Source organism: Lynx canadensis, chromosome D4 (assembly GCF_007474595.2).
Source record: "Lynx canadensis isolate LIC74 chromosome D4, mLynCan4.pri.v2, whole genome shotgun sequence".
Lineage (NCBI taxonomy): Eukaryota > Metazoa > Chordata > Mammalia > Carnivora > Felidae > Lynx > Lynx canadensis.
Genome location: NC_044315.2, coordinates 14,910,209 through 14,927,757, shown reverse-complemented (window position 1 = coordinate 14,927,757; position 17,549 = coordinate 14,910,209). Strand labels below are relative to the sequence as shown.

Here is a 17,549-nt window from a genome sequence, read left to right as displayed (position 1 = left end):
ATAATAAAGTCTTTCAAAACACTGAAAGTAATTCCAGATATGTTGTCAAGGGGTTGCTGGACTGCCGAGGTGTTAAGTTTTGCTTCACAAATTACAGATCTGCACCCGGCAAGACCTGTGATATATTAAGGGGGGATGGAGTTTAGAGATAATTCAAGATTATATTGATTTATTTCTCTAGGGTTTCTTTGTCGCCATCCGTTCTACCTGGCCATGCTTTCTTCCCAGCCATAGGGGATACAGCGAGAGTAAGAAGGTAAGCAAAGATGAGAGAAGGCGAGACATTCCACTCCCCAGCTTCTTGGTCTGAAGCTGATGGACGTGGTTAGAATAGGGGAACTGGAATTTTACCAAATGTTCCCCTCCCATAAAGGTCTTCTGTGCATTCAGTGTGTCCCAAAGTCGAAGTCATTGGCATCTCTGGGGATTCTCCTCTTTCCAGGTCTGGTGTTCTTACTAGGAGTCCAGATCTCTTATGTACAAGCTAAAGAAGCTTCTACTAATCCCTGGTAATCCTTTTATCTGACAGTTAGCCAAAGTGTGCCATGTTTTTTCTGGTCTGCTGTGACTCTACAGTTAAATGAAATGATAATGAACTTAAGCTTCTATGGGTGTGGCCCCACCCACCCTGGCTTAGAATAGTCTATAAGCAGACCTGTCTTCCCAGTGGACTGAAAGCTTCCCAGGACCAGAATCAGTGTCCAATTTACTCCTACATCTCCTCTAATGCTTAGTGTCCAAAAAATAGCCATTATTCATTCATTACTTCAAGTTACTGGCCAACACTCTACTGTGCTTAGATTCACAGACATAAAAATACCTTTTTTTAAAAAAATATTTTTTAAAAGTTCATTTATTTTGAGAGAGATAGAAAGTGAGTGGGGGAGGGGACAGAGAGAGAGAGAGAGAGAGAGAAAGAGAGAGAGAAAACCCCAAGCAAGCTCTGCACTGTTAGAGCGGAGCCCAATGTGGGGCTCGAACTCACGAACCATGAGATCACGACATGAGCTAAATTTGGACACTTAACTGACTGAGCCACCCAGGTGCCCCCAGACATGAAAATATTCTATCCCCAACCTCTGAAAGTCAGCCACACTATTAAAAAAATAAACACATAAGGTATAATGGCAAATAAATAACACAACGGCAATGTCACAATTTAAAACAAAAAAAATAAATATAAAAGTGTCACAATATAATATAAATCTGCACTTATTGTTTGATCTCAGTTATTTTAAAAAACTGCATAAAAAGAAAACCAGAATACAAAATTCCAAAATGTTGAAATGTGGAGGGTTGTTATTTCAGGTCTTTGGAGCCTTTGAAAAGTGTTTATTTTCAAGGAGAAACATTTTTATAATTTCCAGGTTTTCTGGGAGAAACACATAATAAGGCCTTTGCAGTGAGATGAAAATACATAAAAATATAACTACCATAATGCTAGCAGGGAGGTATGTGAGAACCCAGAGAATTATAAATTGTTCAGAATTATTAGCGAGAGGTTGGGGGAGAAGCATCGTGTCAGCAAATGTGGTGGGAGAAATTAGAATTTTCTTCATCTGGGTACAAAATAAATGGTTTTAAAATTGTTGAACTGTTTAAGGTGAATCCACTTAATAGCCTATTGGAATAATTTTCTGACAAATTCACCCTCCCAAATCAGGTCAAGCAAGAATACCTCATCAAATTCCTTACAGAATTCCTTTTTTTTTTTTTTAAGTTTTATGAGAGAGAGAGAGAGAGAGAGAGAGAGAGAGAGAGAGCAAGAGCAGGGAGAGGTGGAGAAAGAGAGAATCTTAAACCAGATGCAGATGACCAATCAGGAGTAGGACGCTCAACGGACTGAGCCATCCACGCGCCCCACAGAATGGGTCTTCTAAGGTATTGTAGCCACTTTACCTGCGAACATACCTGTCCCTGGGAGTGATTAACCATCACTGTGCTATTGGGTGGGTGCGGCCATCCATTAACCTACCGCAAATGCAAGTTCGCTGCCCACCCAGGTGCCAAGTAGAGTCAGACACTCTTCCGGAGGCAGGCTGACAAAACCATCCCAAACTCAGGATCCTTGAGAATGCCAAGCCATGAAGATCCTAATTCATGCTTTCTCACCTCATTTTTAGGGCAGAGCAACCCTTTCAAACTTCTAAATCCAAACAAATAAATGAAGTATACATTCTTTTGCTCCAAAATGAGTAAACTGACAGGAGAAATAGACTAGTTAAATAAGATAGAGACACCCCTTTCCTGACATGCTACTGAAAATATGTAAATTTTCTTGATCTCAAAATAGTGATATATGTGCGGTAATTTTGCCTAAGTCTGCCAATCAGGGAACACTTGGTTAAAATCAGCTACTATGCCTTAGATACAGGCTTTTTTTTTTTTTTTTATTAAAAGCATAGCAACTCTATGTGATATAAAGAGAGACAGAAGAATTAGGCTCAAAAAGCTAAAATTGTGTGGCCATTGTGCCTGTCTAGCTCAATGATATTTTTCACAGGAACGCCCCCTGTGTAACCACCATCCAGCTCCACGTGGACATTGTGGGGTTTCCCTCCCGTTGATACATTTTTCTGAGAAGCATCAACTTCCAGTTAGAAAGTCAAAAGCACATCTAAAACCCATCCCAGATATTTAGTTGTGTGGGTAATTTGCAATTAAGTAAAGTCTTTGAATGGCCTATCTGTTGAACTTTGTACCCAGAGATTCATTAGGGATTTATGAAGACCAAGCTCTTCTTCAAGACTGCAATTTCATATTTAGTCTCCAGATGTCACTGTCTGCATTATTTATTTCAGCCCGGGCGGGGGGGGGGGGGGGGGGGGGTTGGGGGTTAGGATTTGTCAGCATCAGCTTCCTGAGTATGACAGAACTCCAGTGGTTTTTGCCCTATCAGCTGGCTTAACATTTTCCTTCTTTTGTTTTGTTATTTTTCCCCCCAGGAAAGCAATAATAATAACTCAGCCTATTATTAGAGTGAAATGCCTCTTTTATACTTAGGTCTGTGGGCAACGAAACTTTTGACTTTAATTTAATAACTTGCGTCTGACAGCACGACGGGGATATTACATGTGGCCATTATTGCCTCACGCTCGTCATTCACGTGGCTTTTCACATTCACATTTCTTTCACTTGAAAAGGAGAAATAACTCAAATGCATGCTGAGCAGTGACTCAACAGGCAGAGATTCTTGCGGTTGCAGAGAGGAACTTGTGGTAGGTTCATTTTTAGGGCCCTATTTAGGGAATGAAATCTCAATTCCCCTGATCCCGGCGACTGGCTTTCTTGATAAGTGTCACCGTCAGAACTCTGTCATAGAGAACTGGCGAAAAGGACCTTTCAGCTTGGATCAGAGAGACCTCTTGACTCTTTATTACTGACTTGAGCGATCTGTCCTTGTTCGGGGAGAATATATAGGAGCGAATGTCACCCTCAATTGTTTTGCCACCAGGTAGCATTTTGGATTGTGAATTGTGTGACCCACTTTATAGTCACAGTTATCGAATGATGATCCCATTTCCTAGGTAGCTTGTGGAATAATCTATTTTTAATTAATTAATTATTATCTATTTGACGTGACGTAGCACGTCAAAATTCCTTCCGACTTTTGGACACGCTGGCCCGGCACCAAGAAAACTGACACATCCCAACTATCCTAATCTAAACACGCTCTTTGCCATCCCCTTTGAGCTCAGATTTATCATCCATATTTACCCGGGTAGAGCCTGGTGCACTCAAATCCTTTTCCCTTTTATGATTCTCAAATAAGAAACCAATGCAACTTGCCTAAGAATCTCCATGTTACCTAATGAGCCTGGACGCTCAAAGAATCTCATTTCTACAGGCCAAAATGCCATTGTTTGGAGAAAAAAACAAAACAAAACAAAGCTTATAGGAGTGACCATTCCTATCTCCACGCCTGGGAGAAAACGACACCCGGATGGAATTTCAAAGGCAAGAACCTGAAGGGGCCACAATCAAAAGATGGCGGGAGGGATACGATCATGTACAGGACAGGCATGGTGGACAGGAAGAGAATGAGCAATAGCATGCCCAGGTAGAAATTATTCGATCTGGAAGCTTTGAAGACCCTGGCCTCGGGAACGTTGCAACACATCACGGCCCAGCACTGGAAGTACATGGATGTGTGGAGTCGAAGGATATTGATGCCTGGGAGGCTGGGGGCGAAGAAGGAGCCCATCCTGGAAAGAAAAAACATGGCTCTGCTCACTTCGTCTCTTCGTAACAAAGTCACACGGCACCTTGCTTATCTCATGTCATGTTTATTTGCCAAAGGGAGAAAATGTAATGCCGCTTTCAAGCACACAAACTCTTTTCATAAATAAACTTGCCTAGTCAATTTCCGTCTTTGATGCACATTTTACCATCTTTCCCTTTACCACAGGGACTGCATACATGATGCTCTCACGGCAATTATGCTGTCCGTTAACTATATCTGTTAGCATTAATCAATTTAAACTACACCAGAGAATATGTTACATATATTTACTTCTCTCTTCTACTTCTAAAATAAACTTGATTTCCCCTAGCACTCAAATCACCAATTAATAAATCTAAAAATCTAACCTCTTTCTACTGTTACCCTTAAAACCACTCATTCTATTCAAATAAACTACACATCTGGATTAATTACTTTTCTTGTGGGCTAATTAATTTTTGCTTAATGGAAGAGAAAAAATAAAATGAATTTTTCTTTTGCTGATGCTTTTCCCTATTAGCTATGTAGCTACTATGGTGTTTTAGAGCTGATGTATGTATGCCCAGTAATAGACTGTGTTTTGTTGATAATCTATAGGAAGCTTTATGTGTTTGAGATGAAAATGCAACACATCCATTTAATTTAATTTAATTTAATTTAATTTAATTTAATTTAATTTAATGTATTTACTTCCTTACACTTCTGTTTGTCCTGGAAATCCACCACTTTGTATATCTGGCTTTTAAAAACTATTTTTAAACGCCACTTTTAAAAAGGAAGTACTTAGGTGAGGTCACTTTTACTTGATGGCTTAGTTGGTTATTTTCAACAAAATAAATTTCACTTTTCTTTGATGAGAAAATCCATTAGCATCATCAAACAGTATTAATAGCAATGTATTGGTCCAAAACCAAAAAGAGGATACATGTGCACTTATTTTAGAAGTATAACCAGAGTCACATCGTGACACATTTCTGTATATAATTTAATACCTAGACTTGACTCCCAGCTATGATAAAGCCCTCAGTAGCTCTAGTTAGGGCCAGCAGTTAGATTTCCTACATATGTAGAGAGGCTGTTTCAACCAATCCAATGTGAATTTGGTATATTATGTTGGAGGGGGGCAAGGGGTGAGTTAGATGAAGAAATTCATTTCTGCTATTTCTATAATTGAAATGATGCAAACCAGCGTTAAGCTATTTCATTTAAAAGTGGAATCTTCCCCAAATCTGGATTTTCTTGTTGATAGGATTTGATACCACAGATCTGAATGACATTTGAACATAACGAGTGGACCAGACACTCTGAAGAAAGATAAACTATTTTTTTTTTAATGGTACGGACTTCAGGCGATGACCTACCCATGCAGGTTCATCAATCGTAACCCATGTGCCACTGCGGTGTGGGATGTCAATAGTGGGTGCGCCTGTGGGGGCCTGGGGCGTATGGGAACGCTCTGTACTTTGCACTCAGTTTTTCTGTGAACCCAAAACTTCTCTAAAATATAAATTTTACGAATTAAAACGAGTAAGAAGATAGACTTTGGAACAACACGGGGTATCTTTGTTACAGGATAGCCAGAGAGAACCCGGAGCCTCAAAAATGTGAGCGAGTGAGTGACAGTCTCAGGTAAGGGGCAACAATTACATAGCAGTGCACTGTATTCTCAAATGCCAATATTAGTCATGTTAGATGCTTGTGAATGATTATGTGTGTTCCCTTCTAAACCCGGGCTTGGCCATACGATTTGTTTTGCCCAAGGAAATGGAAATCAAAATGAGGTGTCTCACTACTGGATAGAAACGTTGAAAGCCCTGTGTGGATTTTTTTCTCATGTCTCTGCTACCCTATCTAGTGTTGTTCCAGATGGACTCAATTTGGCCGGTCTAGGACTCTAGAGTGAGAGTAACTCACAAGAGCAGATCCCTCTACCAACCCACATTGAACATGCAGAGTACATAAGAAGAAAACTTTTCCCTTTGTAAACCACTAAGCTTTGGGGGGGACGGGGTGGTGTTTAGCTGCTATACAACCTAGTTTACCCTCAGACACAATTCTGTATATAATTTAATACCTAGACTTACCTAAAGCCACACACATTTGTACATATATATATATATATATATATATATGCATCATTCGTCTGTATACGTATATATGCACACACCCAGGTACGTGCACCTATAAACCTCAGATTTTCAAAATAAATATCAAATGGGCACTCTGAACAAACAGGTTCAAGAACCATAACCTAGAAAAACAGATCCTGGCACAGTGATAGCTGAACCCTAATGCTCAAACTGTCTTTGCCAGTGACTCACTAATCAGCTCGGCTCACTAAGTCCCTTACCCACACTTGATCCTGTCATCTGTCAGTTCAAGATCCTTGTAATACCTTAGCCTTATAAAGTACTTTTCTTCCAAGAAGATCAAAGCGAATGAAAGCTTCTTTCATTGAGCTCTCCTTATTACTCCAGTGACATGGTACATGTCAGGTAAATTATTCACAACTGATCAACCAAGAAAATGAGGTAGCAGACAGGGACAAAGGTAGAAGAGGTACACAAAGAGACAGTGTTGGAGCAATGTCCACACCCATCTTCTGTCTCACTGTTTTCTGCTGCCCCTACACCCTGTTCTGATAGAGATATGACGTGTGTTTGTCGTTTTAAAATACGATGACGAAGCCCTGTGCTATCCATTTTAAAATGAAGTGCGTGATATAAAAGTGTACTGATCATGTCAGCCAATTACATGCCAAAATGGATTTTACCTTTAAAGGTGGACTTTAACAACATCCCCTAATTAGAAACCCCTAAAGCTGTACCTGAATGTCTCCAGTCACAAACCAACGGACGTGAGTGCAAACGTCCCATAGTCTTTTGTTTCTGTGTGACCAAGCTCCAGTATCAGTTCCTTGTGCCTCATAAGATAGTAACTCACTATGTGTGAGTCCCCTTGTGTTGGGGAGCCTACCACACTTGGAATACACACTCCTCACACCTTGCCCACCAACCACATCCTCCCTCCTTTACCAACTTTCTGGGAGTTAGGAAAAAGACCATCTGTCCAAAGGGTTGACCTGAAAGTAAGCAATAGTTCTCTTGCTTCTGTAACTCCGGGGTGTAATTATCTCTGTACGCTCAAAAAAACACCATCACATTCTAATGTCCTCTTCAGACCAACAAGAAGCAAGGCTTGACCACTATCTAAAGGAGGAATACACAGAAAGGGATAGTGGAGAGATTTTGGTAATGGGTCTGCCCATGAGAGAATGGGGGAAGGGTTTTGGATATTTAAGAATTTCAACATGAACCATAGTGGACTAAATAGTTGCAAAATTATAAGCGAAACGAATCAGGACAGCCATTTCAACGGCTTTTCTGATCATGAAAATGAATTTCTAGGCCAGTCTGTTGTCTTTGCTACGAAAGAACAAGAAACAGACATGTAGCATGTGTCTGCACAAATGGCATCCACCAGGCCTGAGGGATTTGTGGCACTCTGTGTAGAAGCCAGGGAGTTTTAAAACTGATACAAGGTGATGGTTTCTCATTGTTCCAGTAGCGAAGTTAGCCATTTTCTGCCGTGACAGCAGAATCCCCTCCAGAAAATGAAAGATCCAGAACTGCTAGAAGCTTTTCCCTTTACTCTCTCTGTTGGTGGTCATATGTTGGACCAACTTGACTTTCCTCCTTGCTTAGAGAATGAAAGATGCGTTTCACTCTTTAATGACTCTCTGGGCACATGAGCCATAACTTGCAAAATTTAGAAAGCGAGAGGGCAGGAATTAGATTTTTAAACGTACCTGATAATGGAAAAGATCATCTTTTTATAGCCTTTTCTTCATATGTATTGACCTAGTGAGGCACAGGAATTGGACAGACCCCAGGGCAGGATGATGGGGTCCTTGATTATGGTCTTTATATCACTAAAGCAAGATAATTTTAACATTTGCAGAGAGGTGCAGTCTTGCAAAGGTTTAACAGCTCAATGCAGCTATGGTTGAAGGATTTAAGTGCTATATAAAGCTTGTGCAAAATTTGAGCCAAGTTACTAGGACTAGTACATAGGACAATGGCGTGGTCAGTGGCACGGTGTTATATTAAACAAGTGTCAGTAAGATAAAGATGCTCAATTGTAGCTTGTGGGTTGGGTGTTCTTAGTTAAAAGTGACAGATTTCCAAGACACATGGTCCCTAGATGAATCGCATGCCATGAACCAATTTTTAAACTCAAAAACAGTTTCTACTATATCGGCTCATCTTAACCTGTCAAGGTTTACAGTGAGAATGCTTTCATTTAATAAAAGATATGACAATCCTTTGTACATCAAAAGACATAATTCTGATGTGTAAATGGCCTGTGAAACAAGTTACGAAACAGTGATCGTATTTTTAGCTTGAACTTCCTAAAACATAAGTTACATCTCCAGTAGTCCAGTTACCTAAAACTACTGGATTTGGTAAGATATTTTTTTCAAAAGCAACAACAAGTTGTATTCTAAACATACTCGATAATGACAGAATAAAATCAGTTTTTCAGAAGGGCCTGACATTAATTTATTTCATACTTAACATGTGGCTATGGGACCATTAATGTTTCACCGGTAGACCCTAGTGTCACAGGATATAAAAGTATAAAAAAGCTTTCAAAGAAGCTACAAAGCCGAAATACACTCCCAGTATTTGATAAAGGAACGCTCTGCAAAACAGGCAGATGTCTTTGAGGATGAAGAGTTAAGATATAAATATAAATATAAATATAAATATAAATATAAATATAAATAAATAGAAATATAATATAAATGTAAATGTAAGTATAATACAAATATAAATATGAATATAAATACAAATATAAATATAATATTAATATAATATAAAATAAACATAATATAATATAAATATAATGTAAATATAATATAAATATAAATACAAATATAAACAAGATTTTCCTATCCACTTTGCAAAGGCAACAGTTGAGTTAGACCCAGACTGGGGACCTCTCTGACACCAGGCTACAATGCATTATGCAATAATGTTCTTTGCGGCTTTTCTGTAAGTTGTAAACAGTCCAATAGCAGACCTACCAGATCATGCCTTGGTTGAAGATCAGAGCGAGGACATTGCCGCTGATGTCAAATTCAGTGTATGAAGGCTACAGAAGACACAGACATTTGCTGGATTAACATATCAAATGGTGCAAACTGAAAAACCCGAGTGGTACATGTTTCTGCATAGGTATGCTTCCATGCAGCAATAATCATGGAATAATCAATCTAATAAACGAGTAGTGCTAAATAAAATAATACAGCACCCTTTTTAACAAAGTAAGGCTCATTTTCTAAAGCAGTCATTCAAAATGTTGTGAAAGTGTGGACCACTGGGCTCTCATGCATGGCCCACTGTAAAAATTGGAGCAACCTTCTGGGAAAAGTTTGACAACGTGTATTAAAAACTTAAGAAAATCTCAGTCTCTTTGGCTCTGTGAGTCTACCTCTGGGAATGTGAGTTAACAAATCGAGCTTAAATGCTGACAAAGTGTAACAAGCAGAGATGACACCATCTAAATATCCAATAATGACTCTCTGGGCACATGAGCCAGAACTTGGAAAATTTAGAAAGTGAGAGGGCAGGAATTAAATTTTTAAACATACCTCATAATGGAAAAGATAACCTTTTTATAGGCTTTTCTTCATATGTATTGGTTAAGTAAATACAGTATATCTATACTGTGATATACAGTGCACATAATCAAGGTCACCGTTTGAAGAATGCTTACTTACACAAAAGAAAACTAGGATTTGATGTTAAGCAACAAATATATAAAATTATACATTCATTATTTTTATCAACTGAATATGAAATTATGCATAAGGAAAAGACTTGAAAATGCCCAACAAATTACCAGGTGTTATATAGGTGGGGGATGTATCATGACTTTCATTTTCTTCCTTAAGTTTGCATACTTTAAAACACCGTAAAACCTTGGTTTGCGAGCATAATTTGTTCTGGAAACGTGCTTGTAATCCAAAGGACTCATATATCAAAGCGAGTTTCAAGAACCATTGGCTCACTTGTGATCATGTGACATTCAGCGTCACTTACTACTTGCATTGCAAGGCATCCTTGACTATCAAGTAAAGATTTATTAGAAATGCTTGCTCATCTTGTGGGACACTTGCAGAATAAGTTACTCGCAATCCAATGTTTCACTGTATTTTTCAAAAAAATGTGGATTTCCTTTACAATAAAATGAATATAGAGAGAGACAATTAAAGTTTAAGAAGTTGTTCAACTCAATATCCAGTGTTTGTCTCCTAGATGCCACCCTGCTTAGGGTACAGCATCAGGCTATTTTTTTTGTGCAGAAGGCCCACCAATAGGAACTGAGGTGGGCATCTGTCCTAGGGTGGCCTGTCGAAAGGCTTTCTGGTAACACATCAGGCATCCTAGAAGGAAAGCGTCTATCAATGGGAGTAATGCTAACTAGCAACAGCAATGAAACTGGCTCCTACTTGAGCTGGGCTAGAGAACAATCAGTCAGGAAACTGACTAACCAGTGACAAGAGAAAGAAAAGCGAAATTGTGAACTGAGAGCACCAAGAAGACCATGAAAGAGAGACCAAACGGGAAGCAGGTCCTTAATCCTGTCCCAGATTCTGGCATCTGCAGAGGTGGCTTCAGACCCCCTGTATCTTCATCAAAACTCCCTGCCGACACACATACACACGTAGCCCACACACACGCATGCTCACGCCCACACACATGCACACGCAAGTGTCACTCTTCTTTTCAAACCCAAGAACCCCTCCTAAAAATATCTGTAAGAAGATGGGAGAGTTGTCTGGTTTGGAACCCCAACAGAACGATCACAGCTTTTGAATGCCTTGCCTTGAGAGTTCTTGAATCCAGGCCCCAATTTCATCAGGAGCGCTTTGCTCTGGACCACCTTTCCCTTTGCCTGAAGCCTTGTGAGCTCACAGAACACATTTGACAAATGCTCAGCTGGGTGGCCTGTGCCATCTGTGGCCTTGGAACAGCTCTTCTCCATGTCAGTTTAAGAACCAAACCTTCATCTTTGACCTCTTTAGAATAGTGCCATGATTTAGCCCACCAAGCTATGTAAAATTTAAAAAATTCAACCCTTTAGAAGTGTATTTTCTTTACTCTCACAAATATATAAGCCTCTTAAAGCCCATTTGAGATATTTTTACAACTAGGTAACTATAAAAACATAAAGGACACATTGGGAGCCTTTGTTCGCATACTGTGTGTGCAGCAGGGTCAGCCGGAGGAATACAACCTTTGATGCACAAATTGACCTGATGCGAAAGATGGGTAGAGGGCGTCCCTACTGTACCAAGGGTTTGGGGTCCACACACTTGTCTGAGTATTAGACCTTGCCCTGCCACTTCCTAGCTGCGTGAGCTGCGCCCATTGCGTATCTCGTCAGGCCTCAGTTTCCTCACAGATAAACTGGTGCGAAAAACTAGGTCAGTGGTTGTCACACTGTGGACCAGAAGCCCAATCTGGACCACTGTCTGTTTTTGTAAACAGATAGTTATTAGAAGACAGCGGCCTTCGTTCGTTTATGTATTGCCTGTGGCTGCTGGACACGAAAACAGGAGAGCTCAACAGTCCCCACCGAGACCATATCACCTGCTGAAAGCAAAAGTGTTTTCTACGCTCCACGCACAGTACTTGCTAAACAGTGCCCCGATTCTCTACGGACATAAGCCGGATGCTTTAGCATTTAACTCAGTTCTGACACTGACTGTCCCGAGCTAGTGCAGACCCCACAGGTTAAGGGCGCAGTCCCACAAGAATGCCCCACTGCAGACACCAATCATAAGTTCACATTGTCGCCTATGCCGAGTGACTGGCTCTAAGTCAGAGGGTCCTACATCTCCCTCCTCAAGTCTGATAATTTTCTAGAATGGCTCACAGAACTACAGAAAACAGTTGATTTGCTCGGCTACTGTTTATTATTAAATATGGCAGGAGTAGACAGATGGAGGAGGTGCACATGCATAGGGCAAGGTATGAGGAAAAGGGCACGAATGTCCTTTCCAAGCACACCACCCTCCCAGCACCTCAACGTGTTCAGCGACCTGCTAGCTCTCTGAACCCCACAGGTCAGGGAGTTTTATGGAGACTTCATCAGTAAGCATGATCTATCATTAACTCACTCTCCAGCTCCTCTCCCCTCCCTGGAGGATGGGGGAGATAGGGCTGAAAGTTTCAAGCTTCTAATCGTGGTTCGGCCTTTCTGTTGACCAGTCCCCATCCTGAAGCTATCTAGGAGCCACCAAGCATTGTCTCATTGGAACAAGCAATGTTCCCGTCACCCAGGTAATCCCAAAGAATTTGGGGGCTCTGTATCAGGAACCAGCGTCAAAGACCAAATATTGGAATAAAAGATGATCCTAGCACCTGTACCGCTTAGGAAATTACAAAGGTTTTAGGAGCTCTGCCCGGGAGCTGGAGCTGGAGACCAAAATATATATTTCTTATTTTATCACAATATCACACCTGCAGAAGTGAGAACACTTACCATCCAGCCCTTTACTTTACAGGGAAAGTCTGCCAACTTCTGAACTAGATCATTTCTAAGATCCTTTTCTAATCTAAAATCTGTAATGGGTTGAAAAATTAGATGCAGTTATTAAAGAATTGCTTCTCTGTAAACATCTTAGAAATGCACTTGAATACTATATGAGTTCAACTCAGAAAATCTCACTCCAAAAAAAAACCAAAAACAAAAGTAAGGAGGCAAACACACATGTGCGTGCACACACACACACACACACACACGCACACACACACTCACACGCTATAAAATTCAATGCTCATTCTTTTAGAGATGTATTTAATGAAAACCTGAGATGATATTGTATTTTAAAGTTTTAAAAGCAATACTTTAATAACACAAGCATAAATCAGTTTGCAATACGTTTGCTTAATCGCCTCTGAAACATAAATAGCTTGAAGGTAAATGATGCTTGGGAAAAAATAGGTTTTCCTGAAAACTGAGAAATGAACTGATTCAAATGGGATGCATATAACAAAATCACTAAGGGCTGCTCATCCCTGATAAGACTTTTAGGGGCCAGCAAAAGCAGATCCCATTTGGATTTAGGCTGAGGTCTGTAACAGTCAAGGGATTGGAAATTATCTTGTTTTATTTCTGGACCTTGGTGGCAGGCGGGAGTCCGTCATCTGCCCACAACGAAGACAGATGGTTGTCACTGGACTGAAGAGCCATGAAAACTCATCCTCTGTCTGCAAGCTTAGTTATTTGAGACAGATCATTAACCTATGGATATTGTGGAATATCTCAGAGAGAATTCTGTCATTGCAATGTCCTGTCTGACATACAAATCTCACTTGCCCACAGCTGAAATCACTGGGTCAATGGTTCTGGGTCAATGGTTCTCAAGACTATTCTGGTCCCCAGACCAGAAGCAGCAGTATTACCTGGGAGTTTGTTAGAAAAGTAAATTTTGGGAGCGCCTGCGTGGTTCAGTCAGTTAAGCGTCGAACTTCGGCTCAGGTCATGATCTCACGGTTTGTGGGTTCGAGTCTCGTGTTGGGCTTTATGCTGACAGCTCAGAGCCTGAAGCCTGTTTCAGGCTCCCTCTCTCTGCCCCTCCCCCACTTGCGTGAGTGCTCTCTCAATAAATAAATAAATAAATAAATAAACAAACAAACAAATAAATAAATTTTAAAAAAGAAAATGAAAACTAAATTCTCCGGGACCTGTCCCAGATCAGAAATGCTGTGTTTTCACCTGCCTTCGGGGGATTCTGGTGTCTCCTCAAATATAAGAACCACTGATGTAGGACAAATCCTAGCCTCGTCTACTAGGGTGACTCAGAAAACTCGGGGCTTTGTACTTCAACCCTCATTGTCTGCACAAATACTGTCCAATGTTCAAGTGGAACTTCACATCCAGAATGTACTGTCCCTTTTCCCATGTTGTCAACCCTTCATGGGATACTCAAGACTTCTTACTGACTCCTTAGCATGGCATCTTCCTGGACTGTTAAATAATACCTCATTCCCAGCTGGAGAACATCAGTTTATTTCTAATCGGAGCCTGACGCAGAGCTCGACACAGGGCTTCATCTCACAACAGTGAAATCGTGACCTGAGCTGAAATCAAGAGTTAGATGTTTAACCAACTGAGCCACCCAGATGCCCTTCTTTCTAATTGTACATCACAGGCTTTCTTGTTAACTCCGTTCTATTGCAGGTGAACTGTCTAATCTTGGGAGTGCTTTGAGTTACCCATGTCATAGATTGGCTCATGAATTCATCATGACTTGACAGAGTCCTTGAAATTTCTAGGGTTAAGCGTTACAGTGAAAATTTAACATGACAGAAATCTGGTTGATGGCTTTGACGCTGATTCAACTGAGTTTGAGTCCTAGTTCCACCAATGATTAGGGATATGTGTTTGAGCAAATTATTAAACATCCTCTAAGGCTTATTTACTGTAAAGTCGGGGAAAAAAGGAGCTACCTCATAGCATTGCTGGTATGAATACATGCAATAATATGTGTAAAGTATTTTCTAGAAGTTCTGACATATAATAAGAACTACATAAGATATACTATACTATGGAGTCCACTTTTATGATCTGTCAAACATATGCCTCTCATTTATTAATAATCTTGAACCCCTTCATCAGATCTCAGGGAAACCTCTTATATTTTCCATTTATGTAAATTTAACAAGGACCACCTCAAAAATGTAACTTGAAACAAGATGCTGAGGTTTCATTTGATTGACCATGTTCTAATACCACGCTGTGTATTCAGTTCTATTTCTTCTTGCATACCTGTTATCTTTTTTATTGATGAATAGCAAAGGTAATGTTAACACAAGCTAAACTGAAAGTAAAGGGATTCTGTGTTGAACTGTTGAAGGAAACCCAAAGAGTTTACGTGAGGCTTTAGGGCAGTTGTGCCGAACCTGGGGGGCTAAAATCCCTCCTGGGAGAAACCATTCCACGTCCTATGAGTCAGTGAACACTTCGGAAACATTGAAAATTGTCTGCTCTGCTTGGAGAAGCCTTGGAAAACATTAACTTACATTACGTGCTCTAACAGCCTACCATTAGCCAGTAATTTTCGCAGCTCAGCTCATCTTTATAGGTTTGTTGTGATAATACTTCGGCCATAAATTTATAACTGGAGAACCATATGGGGTCGCTTTTCATTCAAGTTACTCTGATAAGACCAGTATATACCATTCAGCATATTTAACATAATGGCTGTGTCCTGCCCTCGTTTATTCCCTGGCGGCCACACAAGCCTAGGCAACTCACTTCGATTCATAAGCTCTCAATTTTCAGGTGTGAAATAAAGGATGTATGACTGATTGTGTCAACATTCCACCAGACATTAACATTCTGTGGCTCTCTGGAGCTGAGGCGGAAGTCCACAGAGTTTAGTCGTTACAGAAGCTGTTGTAATAAAAGTGACCGAAAGTTTGTGCTGAGAATGGAGCCTGTTTAAGATTCTCTTTCTCTCCCTCTGCCCCTCTCCCCAGCTCGGATGCTGTCTCTCTCGCTCTCTCTCAAATTAAAAAAAATAATAATAATAATAATAATTTTTTAAAAAATAGAATAAATAAAAGTGAATGAATTTTTTAAATTCTACATTCTCTAGGACTGGGTAATTCAACGTAGAGAAATTTCTCTTAAGGAAACAATCTGTGCCTACCATTATAATTTATCTGTGAGCATATTTATCTACATACCTATAAATAAACGTAACCATAATATTTATTACCATAACTAAAAATTAGATAAAGTTTAACTGACACCCAATAAAAATTTAATCAATGCTGGGCCCTGTCTTACGTTGGTCCCTCCACTGAGAACCCTTGCTTCCACTGGACCTTTGAAATTCTGAGGCTTTCTCAAGACCGGCTCAAGGCCCTCTTCCTACAACACGCCTTTGCATTTCTGATCTCTCTCTGTCCCTCTTCCTCTCTTTCTCTTTCTCCCTCTCTTTCTGTTTCTCTCTTTCCTTTCCTCCCTCTCTCCTTTTCTCCCTCCCTCCATCCACCCCCGAAAGTCATGCAACCATTGGTTTCTTCTTTGGAATTTATATTTTCTGCTCTGTACTAATAACAAGAACTTGCAGGATCAAAGGGCAGTAAAGAGTGTGCGGGCGGGGGATGCAAATTCCATCTGCCGCCAGGCAGTGGCTTCTCACTGCAGCCAATTTCTGCCGTGTGGGAATGTGGATCTAATGTTGCCAGCCCTCTCAATATGTCACGAAAAGCAAGAAATCCATATTTTTTTTTAATATAAAACTTCCAGTTGTAAAATATGAGCTCATTAAAAAATAAATAAATAAAAACCAAACCAACAAACAAAAACACTGTGTAGACAAGAGAAAAATACATATATCGGAAAGCTGAATCGAGGCATCTAGCCCAAGTGTGCAACCTCTCCTTAGGCTTACATCTTCTACATCTCTGTACCCCTATCACCCAGCACAGAGGTTTGCTCATACCGATTTGCACCTGGTAAGCACTCAACCGTGTACCCTCTCTACGTGATGGGCCAATGATAGTAGGATCCACATCGAAGATCCACCATCCACCCTTTACTGTTTAAAACTTGTTTTGATATTGGGCTTCTTTCTAAAGAGCCTTCCAAAAGTAACAGGGGAACAAAGTCTCTGTGACCTAAGACAGGAACTCGTCTTTTTTCCTGTACTTTGTACTAACCCAAGAGCACCATCAGCACTCAATAAATAATAAATTACAGTCGTTTAATTACAGCTTTTATGCATCCAGGTCATGTTTTATTGACTTCATATTTGAAGCAAAATTTTCTAGCACTTAAGAAGAAAGCAGTAAGGGATAAAAGGCAAGCAGAAGCCAAGCAACGGCCTAAGAAAAGAATGGCAATTTTTACGTCGGCCTCGGAAGAGCTGAATCAGACAGGGAAAATAGAAATGAAACCAAGCCAGCTGAATACTTCATAGCAGGGAATGGGAAAACAATACAACAGCATCCTCGATCCATAGCATTACCTCACTGGAGTTCACCAAAGAGCATTACCTAACCACTTCTGGCCCGTCCCAGAGGCACTTTCAGTGAGGGTGGCAGAGATGACCTAATCATCAAAGGTACAATCTCAAAGTCAGAGAGCCACGCTGAGGATCCAGGCTAGTGTCTTGGAAACCGTTCTGAGTATAGGATTTGTCCGGAGACTAGAGGGCATGGGACTGAGGAGAGGGCAGCAGAAAAGGAGACCCCTCCTCCAGCAAGGGGAGAAACAGCATTGGCTCCGCAATACGAAG

At 40.4% G+C, this 17,549-nt stretch overlaps 1 protein-coding gene across 1 annotated transcript in view; it reads right to left on the bottom strand.

The window, feature by feature from the left end:
• Positions 1-17,549, bottom strand: part of TMC1 (transmembrane channel like 1) — a 125,451-nt gene that overhangs the window by 28,960 nt on the left and 78,942 nt on the right. Inside the window, exons 15-16 of the mRNA XM_032595676.1 lie at positions 9,312-9,379; positions 3,966-4,205 (exon numbers count right to left, since the gene is read on the bottom strand). Of these exons, the coding sequence (XP_032451567.1) occupies positions 3,966-4,205; positions 9,312-9,379 (308 nt within the window). The remainder of the gene's footprint in view (positions 1-3,965; positions 4,206-9,311; positions 9,380-17,549) is intronic.